At 40.1% G+C, this 11,182-nt stretch overlaps 2 protein-coding genes across 3 annotated transcripts in view; one reads left to right on the top strand and one right to left on the bottom strand.

The window, feature by feature from the left end:
- edem3 (ER degradation enhancer, mannosidase alpha-like 3) overlaps positions 1-8,121 on the bottom strand; it is a 13,398-nt gene extending 5,277 nt beyond the window's left edge. Inside the window, exons 1-15 of the mRNA XM_034880468.1 lie at positions 6,757-8,121; positions 6,631-6,676; positions 6,283-6,383; positions 5,999-6,038; positions 5,646-5,758; positions 5,298-5,451; positions 4,516-4,650; positions 3,540-3,645; positions 3,153-3,250; positions 2,728-2,853; positions 2,540-2,623; positions 2,200-2,283; positions 1,720-1,844; positions 656-827; positions 30-175 (exon numbers count right to left, since the gene is read on the bottom strand). Coding sequence (XP_034736359.1) covers positions 30-175; positions 656-827; positions 1,720-1,844; positions 2,200-2,283; positions 2,540-2,623; positions 2,728-2,853; positions 3,153-3,250; positions 3,540-3,645; positions 4,516-4,650; positions 5,298-5,451; positions 5,646-5,758; positions 5,999-6,038; positions 6,283-6,383; positions 6,631-6,676; positions 6,757-6,845 — 1,619 coding nt within the window. The 5' untranslated portion in view covers positions 6,846-8,121. The remainder of the gene's footprint in view (positions 1-29; positions 176-655; positions 828-1,719; positions 1,845-2,199; positions 2,284-2,539; positions 2,624-2,727; positions 2,854-3,152; positions 3,251-3,539; positions 3,646-4,515; positions 4,651-5,297; positions 5,452-5,645; positions 5,759-5,998; positions 6,039-6,282; positions 6,384-6,630; positions 6,677-6,756) is intronic.
- Positions 8,122-8,818: 697 nt separating this feature from the next.
- Positions 8,819-11,182, top strand: part of npl (N-acetylneuraminate pyruvate lyase (dihydrodipicolinate synthase)) — a 7,876-nt gene continuing 5,512 nt past the window's right edge. Inside the window, exons 1-3 of one of the 2 annotated variants that reach the window (XM_034882386.1) lie at positions 8,819-9,019; positions 9,312-9,393; positions 9,581-9,654. In XM_034882386.1, coding sequence (XP_034738277.1) covers positions 9,323-9,393; positions 9,581-9,654 — 145 coding nt within the window. In that variant the 5' untranslated portion in view covers positions 8,819-9,019; positions 9,312-9,322. Of the gene's footprint in view, positions 9,020-9,305; positions 9,394-9,580; positions 9,655-11,182 lie in introns of those variants that run through there. The other variant, XM_034882387.1, reaches the window with a different exon arrangement.

Genomic DNA, 11,182 nt, shown 5'->3' with positions numbered 1-11,182 from the left:
CCCCCCCCCCCCCCTGTATGTGTACATACCTGTAAGGAGCAGGGCGGGGGCAGCTCTTGTCCACAGCACTACGGATTGGGTCTCTCAAGTTACGAGGGTAGGCGGGGTCAGGAAACAGGAGGCGGGTGTTAGGGCAGGTCCAATCGAAGTTAGAGTCGTCCAGCTCCTCCTCTGACTGAAGTAGAAGGAGTACAGTTCATTCTGTTAGGAACTGGAATGTGTGCATGCTTTCACTAATAATTAGATTTTAATTATGTTATTGTGTTGATTACGCACTACTACACCCTGCTATTACACCCTGCTAATACGCATTACTACTACGTCCTGCTACGCATTACTACGCCTTGCTACTACGCCCTACTCCTATGCCCTGCCACGCATTACTACTATGTCCTGCTACGCCCTGCTACTACACCCTACTACGCATTAAGAATACGCCCTGCTACGCGTTACTATGCCCCACTACGCCGTACTACTATGCCCTGTTACCACGCCGTGCTACACATTACTACTACACTCTGCTACACCCTACTACTACGCATTGCTACGCATTACTACTATGCCCTACTACTACACCTTGCTACCCTTTATTACTATGCCTTGCTGCGCCATACTACTACACCCTGCTACGCATTACTACTACAGTTCTACTTACAGTTCTGTTTGAGGGAATAGATGAAGAGTGAGGGGCTGTGGAGAGGGACAGGGGCAGCAGGTGGGCCTCGGTTGTGAAGATGTAGTCCTCCACGTCAAACGGTAAGTCCTCCGCTTCAGCAAACAGCAGGAACAGGTATTTGAACATCTCAGCAAGGAAGAAGGAGTCCATTCTGACAGGAGAGAGGAAGCGTAAGAATATCGGGCACAGGGCTAGCACTGCTGGTTTATTCATCTGTGTTATAATCAGCTTACTATAGGGACTGTAATAACAAACGGCATATGTTATGGGCATGTCATGTTTTACAGACTGCATTTTTATGTGTATTTACTGTTTCAAAAAAAAATCTATCGTATATTTTGAATTAATTTTAACCTCATGAATTCAGTATTGGTCATAGTATGATAATCTGATGATACCGTATACTAAGCATGTCTGAATGGCTTTTACTGTGGACATTTTTTGTAGTAGAGCCTGTCCGACAAAGGTTTTTTAAGGCCAATATAATACAAATATTTGGTTATTTAAAAATCTGATCTTCCAATATATGTGTATATATGTTTAAAAAAAATCCAGAAAAAAAACATTAACAGATTTCCCAAACATTAGATATTTCAAGTTTTCACTAAAATAAGACAATTTGTTTTATCGTCACAACAGAATAGAGGAACATCAAAATATATTAAAGTTCTGATAAATAAAGTGTATAAAAATAAAAACTTAAGATTTGAAACTTAAAGTCCTTTGAACAAAAACACAAAAGCAAAAAAAGTAGAGTGCCCTCTGGTGGAAAAACTATGCAACGCCAACACTTAAACATGGTTGCCTGTCGGTTTTTATTTTATTTTTTAAATATTTATTCATCAGAATCTTTTATTTGTCATTATAAATGATTCTGATGAATAAATATTTATTTGTTTAATCGGCCATTTTTAATGCCAATACCGATTGATCAGGAAATGCCTAATATCGCCAGATAATATTGGCCCGCCAATATATTGTTCAAGCTCTATTTAGTAGTGCATCATGCAAATGTTACAAATACTGAGTCTTTATATTCTCACCTGTCCTCGTGACTGCCAGTGCGTACGTCCTTCATTGCAGCGAAGCCACAGGGAACACGAGCAAAGCGGTTGAGGTTGTCCAGGATGGTGCGGCCTGCCTCCAGGTAATACGGGTCTCCTGTGGCCTGGGAGGATGAGAGGACAGTGGGGACATCATAACACAACACAGTACATCAACTATAAAGAAGGCTCCAGTGAAATCTGATCAGACACAAATTTGTAACTTCCACTCCTAATTCTATCATATTAACTTCCTTTATTCATTTTTTACAAGACACCAGAATGCCAAAAGGCAAAGTGTTGGAGGCTGCATAAATACTGCAGCAATGGAGATTGTGTGTCTGAAATTATTGCAAATGAGCCCTTGTGCAGTTAACATAATTTAACTAAATCTGGTGCACGATAATAGGCATTTACCTCTGTACTGTGGCAGTGAAAAAGAGAACGTCTGCATAGTGTCAAGCTTCCTTGATAAATTACCTTGTAAAGGAAATAGGTGCTCTCTGCAAACTCAGGCCTCAGGGGATGTTGGGCCCAGTGTACCCTGAAATCAGTAGTGAAGGCCTGGGAAGTGACGGAGAAGGACAAAGGGGTCAGCACACCATCCAAAGCATTGTAATTAGAACAGACAGACGTAGCTAAAATTCAGCCGTGTTGTGTGAAATGCAAGCTTGTTCACTTCAGAAGAGTTATGGTTGACAACAGAAGCCTTATGGGAATAGTTGACTCCATGGTCAAATGAGACAAAGTCATTTTTTGTGGAGCGGTTAAAGTTGAAGATGTGGTTTTTCATGTTGGATACACAAGAGAGACAGATTACCTCTGGGAGGAAGTTGTGCTTCTTTGTAACTTGATACAACATCTCATGAGTCTCGATGGCAGGACGGATATCTCCCTTCAACACCTGAGACATGAGTACACCGCATAAACAGTATGCACAATGTTACTAAAATGGCACAGGCAAATATAAGAAGAGTAAAATCTTCACTTCGTGTGATCCAATCTGACCTGCAGTCCAGGGAAGAAGGCCAGCAGAGAGTCCATCCAGGTGCGAGCGGGAAGCAGAGGTTTGTGAATGTGGACATCCAGCAGAAGTGGAGGCTGGCTAATGTACTTCATTATAGATGCATAGTGCTAAATGGGGCGGACAAAGTGGAAGGATTGAGGATATAATAACAGTCTTATAGTGCTCTTTGACAAACACAAACCAATGGGAGCCTGTGGCATTTCTTTAACTCCTATGTTGGAGAACTCAACAGAATCCTAAAATGCATGAACCTAAAAAACGCTGCTTTATGTTTGAGATGCCACTATGACAAAAAGCTATTATGAAGACAGAGAGGCATCAAATTACTCTGTGTGTGTGTGTGTGTGTGCGTGTGTGTGTGTGTGTGTGTGCATGTGTGTGTGTGTGTGTGTGTGTGCACACTCACAATATTAAACCTCTCCAGAAACAGGTCATCTCCCAAGAGGATGTAAGCCTTTAGCAGGTATTCATAGTACGAGTCAATTCCTGCTCCTACTCCGCTGTCTGGGACACACAATCATACATCACTTTATAACACAAGAAAAATCAGATGGTAAACAAATGTTCTATTTTTTTATCCATCAACCATCTGTGCAACCAAATCCTCTCTCAACCAGACAGAAAGATATCACCCTCTATACTTAATTTACCCTTTCCCGTGTCCTTGGCTCCCCATCACTCCATATCTACCACCGCCTCCTCCCCTCTTCCACCAACCCTACTTCTGTCAACACTCCCTTCACCCTCATCTTTCACTCCCTCCTCCATCCTGCCCCCCCCCCCCCTCTCTCACCTCTGCGGACCCACTCTCCTGAGTGGATGTTGATGGTTGTTCCCACCAGATTGCTGTTTCTCTGTCTCTTCTCCCACAGAAAGTCCAGAGCTCTCCGGGCATGGGCCTGTGTGTGTGGGAGGAAGGGTGAATTATTGATTTTGAGAAGAAAAAAAAAAAATCAATCTGCTGTAGCTGTTTACTGTTAGAAAGATCCCAGTGATTGACTCTGTGCATGATCATCAGTCTACTGCTGACAGGAAGTGAACCAGTCCAAGGCTGCAATATCCTTGCACAGACTAAAATATCAAACTTAAAATGTTTTGTTATTACACCACTGCAGCTACAAGATCCCTAACTCTCATAGACATTTTGTTTTTCTTCAAGAGACAGGGTTGATTAACCACCATTAGCATCAAGTAAAAACTCAGATCTCAGTGAATACATGAGAAAACGGACAGTTACAGTATTTCACATCATGTGCCGTCAAACAAGAGGGTGGTTTCATAATAGCAATTGTCTGCATCCTGATCCTAAAAATATTTAAATTACAAAAGTATAATCTAGATTACAGATAAAGGACGAAATACAAGCCATTTGTAAGGTGTGGCTGTTCAGCGACACAGCTGATGTTGCACCAGAGACCTCGCTGGAGACCCACAAGTTTAGTTTTGTGTATTAGAAGAGTTTTTCTGAGAAATAATTAGCTGAGGTTATACATATTTAGTCAAAAAATGAAGTATTCCTTATAGCCATTTTGCTCTTTAGATGACTAAAATACAAATCTTCCTCTACAGCGTAAATCTCTTGACTCATGATTTTTTATATTTAAAATGTTCTTTTTCCCCAACAATAATGACGAAAAAGCAGAAAGCAACATATTTTTTTTTTGTTTGTTTTTTTACATCTGCTTTAAAAAAAAGTTGCACTACATCTTAGATCACGACATGTTAATGTAGACATAGGAGGATCTTATCATCTGACGTAAATGTGATACCTCAAACACAGGATCCCCAGTGAAGCGACTCAAGGCAGCAAACTCCAGGATGATGGTTCCTGCACACGCAGTGCAGGTGTCTGTTTCTGTGCCCGTTCTTGTCTCAGGACCCCTGACACCGTGCTTCAAGTTCACCTGTCAGGCAGAAGAAAACAAACAAGCGTTACACAATCCGTTTTTAGAGTCCCGTTTGGTTTGCAAGAGATTGTGGATAAAAAACAAGTTCAAAAGCTGTGAACGCTGCGAGCAGAGCAGTGAAGCAGAAAATGGAAATATGTAGTCCCATCCGAGAAGTTCCGAATGTCAACTGGACATTCCTGAAAATGTGTGTGAATAAGCTTAGTTGTTTTGGGGGTTTTTTTTGGTACTACTTTATATTACCAAATGTTTGAAATCAAGATTGTGAAAACAAGGACTTAATTAAAAAGGTTTTTACTTTTTTTTTTCCAACTTAAAGTACAGATTTCTATTGGCTCCAGTAAATGCATCACTAATATTTCACATTCAGTAGGTTTCTTCTCCTTTCATGTAGACAGACAAGGTCTTTATGCTACAATACTCTAAAAAAAACCTCCATTTATTTACAAGAAACCATGAACCGAATATGTTTTGTTTTTATCCCGTACGGAAAGTATGGAACCACCAACAACAAGAAACACACAAGTATATATATACAATTCTTGTTTAACATCCCTTATTTAAACCCACAATAGCCCAAGCAGGTTTGTTTGTGGTTTTAAAGGCTAAATGTAGGTTTTTCTGCCTGTGTGCAGTTGTCTCACCCTGGGATAAGGCAGGCCACTACTGGTGTTGAAGGCTGGAAGCAGTCGGAGACCCAGGTCTTTGGCCATATGTAGGAGCTCATCCTGGTACCACTGCATGTGTTGACCTCCCTCCTTCAGCATCACTGCCATGGAGTGCCCTCCCAACAGACCTCTGAACACACGCACACCCAACAACCACATTACATAACAGCAGAATCCAGTGATTTCTTAACACTTGGGAGTTTTTGGACAGCTGTTCTGTTGCTGCCTGTAAGAGGGTAATCATGCTGTTAAATGTGGCACTGCACATTCACAGTTTATCCATTAACCATTAACAGGTGTGTTAATAGTCTAGCCCAATCTCACCCAAGGACTCGAATGTTGGTTTCAAAGACCGACACCACAATGTCGTTGTCCAGCCTCACATCTGACAGCACCCTTCTCACTGCCGCCTCAAACTCTGTCGTCTTGTTCAAAAGCTGGCAATGACAAATAGTACACAACTATAAAAAAAATCTGGCTTAATTATAGACCACTAATATTTAAATAAGGAATTCATTTTTTATTGAGTAACATTGACATTTCTCTCTAAATTCTGCAAAGGACTCATCAATGTCTCCACTGTGTGCTGCCCTGTTCATTTAAAAACTGTCCCAAAATAGTAACCCAAATCAAATACTGTAAGACAACCCAAAAAGACACCCAAAACCAATACCCACCACCAGGGTATCCAGAGTGTCTATGAGGGTCAGAGAGAACCTGTCAGAGGGAGAGAGAAAACGTTTAGCATGGGTGTTGATTTTCCCTTGCGATAATTAATGTAATATGATGTAATTATAATTTATGTCAATGTTGTTCAATGTAATAATGGTTGTTCAGCAAGTACAAGTACAATCTGGCTCCACCTTCCACCTCTAGCAAGTACTCAACCAGGTGTGGTGTCTGCACTCACGTCATCATTGCTTTATTAGATCTTAAGGGACAAAGGCAGTCTGCTACTTACTTTCCAAGAGCGTCGTCTACGTCACCTCGACTGGGTTCAAGCCCACGTACTCTTCCTCTGCATGTTAGTGGCATCAGCTCATCGGCTGGGTATGCATGGTCCTACGAAACACACACAAACACAATTCAAACACTATGCTTTGTCGTTCACTTATTTATTTATGTTCATAAGCGGTCAGCTCAGTCTGATTAGATCTCTGTCATCTAAAAATGGGTAGGCAGGCATACAAAAAGGAAAATTGTACTGATCACCTAATAAGCTGCTCAATTGTCCTGAATCAAATCCAAAAAGATTGCAACTAGAAATGACTCTTACTGTGAAGGAATCCAGTGAAAACAGATAACTTACCATATAATTCTGATACGCATGGTCAAACATCTCAACCACTTGGTTCCTTCAGTGAGAGAAAAACATAAGTCAGCTTAACATGTTTCACTCTGAGGAAACTGTGTGTTGTTTTTCTTTTCAGCTTACCTCAACCTGAGCTTCTCCTCCCGTGACATGGCCTCTCCGAGGCTGCATAATGCTCCGAGTAGCATCAACGAGAACAGTACAGCAGGCATTGTGGTAGGTGGGCAAGATTGCAGCAATATACATAAAACCACAGTTTGGCACTTGGTCAGTCCCACAGCAAATACCTAGTCATTACCACCGCCCTAACCAAACAGCTCAAACCACCACAAACCACAAAAACCCTTAAGAACCACAAACCCACACCAACCCATTAATGTTTTACCTCTGAGATCATGATATAGCAGGTCTTTGCTTTGCCTAAGATGTACCACTTAATCATCAATAGGTACGGAAAGCATCATGGAACCATGTTAGCTTGTTGCTGAATCTCGGCCACCTACACTCCATCTGCGTTGCTCAGCAAACATCCAAAGCACGACGACGAAGTCAAGGAGTTACTATGTACTGTGCGCTTTCATATGTGCACTTACAGCCCTAAATGCTATTAAATAGTTAAGAATGTTTTTATTTCAAGTACCCAGAGATCGAGGTGTAAATCGATAGAGTAATGCCAGGCATTAGTTATAGTGCAAAGCTGCTCCACTTCCCGTGAACAGGTTGCGAGTCACACCTGTTTATTTTCCCAGACTGTCACCCGGACCTATTGTACACGTGTGACACGTTGACACGTAACACGTAACACGTTACATTTAACTCTGCCACAAAGAAAACACGCTAAATCAAATTAATCCTGCGATCTAAATAAGAAAGTTACAATAATTTTATTTTCCAGATGTGGCTAGTCTTCACACAAGAGCAGTCAAGGAAACGTGTTGTAATTTTAGTTATCACGACGCGTTGTCATATTTAAGACTCATTGTAAACCAACGCAGTCGGGCTTGTTCTGTATTATAATCCTACTCCACAAATCATGTACGGTAATGTACTTACTCCACACCATAGATACAGATATATCTATGACTCCACACTACCGAAGTCAAACCAACAGCCTTATACAACTCCTGTTCATACCGGTTCCTCTTATCACTCTGGTGTGTCAACTGTAAAATTTGAAAGACATAACTTCATAATTTCTCCCTCTTGACAGTTCTCTTTCGTAAACCAGTCAGACAAGCAGCCGGGCACTTGTCAGGGTTTAATTAGCCAGTTAGCCAGCTAAGCTAACTGGCCGAGCTGGCGAACACGGACAAACAAATAATATAAGAAAAATCCACAAAAAACGCGTCCATTGTTGAGAAGTGGATCTGACCGAGCTATCTTTTCTGCCCTTCGTGTTATGAAATGAACAATTTCGCCGTAAGCTGTTGTTTCGCCAAGCTAGCCAGTCTTCCTACGAACAGTCTTCAACAACCGGATGCCGCTAAGACGACATTGTCAACAACATCCGCTTCCTGTAACGTTGTGGTATTTTTCCCTGACTTTTGCTTCTCAGGTAGCTTTCTCTTGCAGGCTGAGCAAATTGTACTATTTACAGACGTACCTCTAGACATGAGATATGTTAATACATCCATGCTATGTGACCAGTATTAAGCATATATAACTTAACCTAAGGATAACCGGTAGTTAATGGCTTTTGAGGGGGTTACAGCCTGCATAAGTCGTTAGTGTCGTAACCTGAAAGTCAAGGTTAGGGAAACTAAAACCCTAATCAGACATGTCACTTTTGTTGCCTTTCAGTTCAGAAGAATCTCTCAACGCCCTCCTTCGTGACAACGGAATGTAATCTTTAATCAAAATAAATAGACGGGTATATTTTTTTTTCAAGCAATAATACAATTCTAAGGCCATGGTAATCATCAAAGTGCAGTCCTGCAATTATTAAATGCAACGTTTCAACGACTTCCATTTTCCTATATAGATATGTTTTTTTCGTACACAAATATATTACAATATTAAAATATCATCCACCAACAAGTGAAAAGTGAAAGCGTTAATGTTTTATAAATGAAAGTAACTACTATTCAAACCTCTAAATATGTTTAAAGTGATTGGAAACACATAGTGTTCTATTTCTAATGTGAGCTTCATGTATGTCCTGACTCTCAATTGGTTGTAGTCCGTGTTTATCTAGCTGTTTTGTGTTTTTCCTTTAGTAACTACATTTCCCAATACGCTTTGCGGCATCACTTGACGCTTAAATGGCTTCACATGACATCAACACATTTCTGACTTGTTTCCTAAAAAAGCAAGTTAAAACCAGTAGCCCACTTCCCCAGAAACACAATTGATGTCCACATCGCACAGTAGGAAAAGCACGCACAGGTAGGCTGGAGCACACAGTTGACTTTAATTCAGTAGTTTTCCACCGGATCTTGTTCTCGTCATAAACAGGTCGCTGCAAGCATTATAGCCTGTGTCTTAATTGTGTTTATCTAAGATGCTGTAACGGTATTCATGTAAATCTGGCTTTTAAGAAGATAGTGTCACCAAAGTTACCACTGGAATAGCCGCTTCTTTTTTGTAGGCTACCTTATTCTTTCTGTATTTTGAGCCTTATTCTTTCTTTGTTTCTTACCCACCTATCATGTCTGATATGTCTGTTTGTAGGTCAGGTATATATTCAGTCATGGCCCCTTCTGTTGATAAAAAGCTGACCGGCCTAATTGCAGCCACTTTTACTCCATTTACCAGAGAAGGGTAAGTATAACCTACTTCTCTGTGTCTGCTTGTTTTCCCATGAATCCAGCACTGTGTGTTGTGTTAGATGTGTGTGGAAGTGTGGGATGAGCTTGGGCATATTTGAAATCTTTGGCACAATCCTAGACCTGGTGTTCTTTTTTTGCAAAATGTGTAGGCCTATATTTTTCACAATTTCCCAAAACAGTGAAATCAATCTACCCGAGATTGGTCCTTATATTGACTACTTGACAGAGAAGCAAGGTGTTCGTAACATATTTGGTAAGTTTTTTTCAAATGGATTCTTCTTTTGATCTTTGTCACGGTCTGCGTTCCCATTTGAATCAACTCCAATATTGCATGTTTTGCTTTGTTGTGTAGATTAGTTCATGTTCAAGTTCTCCTCTGTTGACCATTGCTAACCCTCCTTTCTGTTCAAAATGTTGCAGTGTTGGGTTACATTAAAAAACGTATGTAGCCAAATAGAGCAGATATCACACTGGAATACCAATCCTTAGTTAGTTGTTTGTTATTTTATCATATTCTTACAGCCATATTCTACATCCAGTAATTTCACAAAACTTGCAAAACTAAGAAAAAAATTTACTACACTGGTTTTCTACATTAAAAGGTAATCCCCCCCCCCCCCCCCCCCCGCCCTCATCACTACAATTGAACTGTCAATTATTTCTAAAAAGCTTTTTTTAAGCCACATACTCTATATTAAATGTATTGTGTTAATACTCAACTCTGTAGAGCTTTCAATGAAACATATTTCTTCATAGTGTGTGATTTGATAAGTATTGCAACATCATCATGTCATCATCATGTCATGTCATTTTTTTTATTAAGTATGTGATTTTAAAGACAATGATTCCAATTACATTGCAGCATATTCCCAATAGATGGTGCCTTGTGGAGTTGTGTTTACCCAAACACAATGTATCCTTGATCATTACCTTTCTTTTTAAACGTTTGCAAAGCCAATAAATAAATACATAATACTATAGAATTTATGCTTTATACAGTATAATTTAACTGGAAAGGAAAAAAATGACACCTTGACCTTTACACTTTTGATTAAGTTAATGTGTTGCTCTTAAGTTATCACAGTTTTATCAGATTTTTGTGGCAAAATAGTAATAAATTGTTTAGTCTCACTTTGGTTAGCATCAATCTGTTCCATGTTAACCATTGTCCCTGGAACAGAAAGACAGAGGTTAGATAAGGTGAAGATATAAAGTCTACCCTTTTCTCTACATTGATTAAAGCTAGCCAGTGTTCCCAGTGTGTCAAACAGGACTCTGATTACTGTTCAATATCACACCTTTTCTTAAACCCCCCAAAACATCAAGCTTAGTGTGAACTACGATGATTTATTGTAGTAACGCTTCATTTCCATATCCGTATCAGTACTATCGTATACTACTACTATGTTATACTATCAATGTGACTTTACCCAGCAGAGGAGTTGTGTACTGATCTTTTCGTCATGATCATGTTTTTTTATGTTCTTTGTCATCTCCCTATCATATCTGAATTATAGCTCATATCTTGGTTCTAGCTTTTGTTCCAACTATTGTGTCCATGGCACATTTTACACTCCAAGCCATCCGAGCAGTGGTGGCTCCCTCTATGGGCCCCACTAGACCAGGTTTCTTCCATTTATTTTGCCATAAGGCCTGGTGGTGCCAGGTAGGCTATGTAGGTTAGCTAATCTTTTTACAATATATACATGTACAGTGGGTACGGAAAGTATTCAGACCCCTTTAAATTTTTCACTCTTTGTTTCATTGCAGCCATTTTCCAA

The sequence above is a fragment of the Etheostoma cragini genome, chromosome 9 (assembly GCF_013103735.1).
Source record: "Etheostoma cragini isolate CJK2018 chromosome 9, CSU_Ecrag_1.0, whole genome shotgun sequence".
NCBI lineage: Eukaryota > Metazoa > Chordata > Actinopteri > Perciformes > Percidae > Etheostoma > Etheostoma cragini.
Note: the sequence above shows the minus strand (reverse complement) of the source record. Positions and strands in the feature narration are given on the sequence as shown.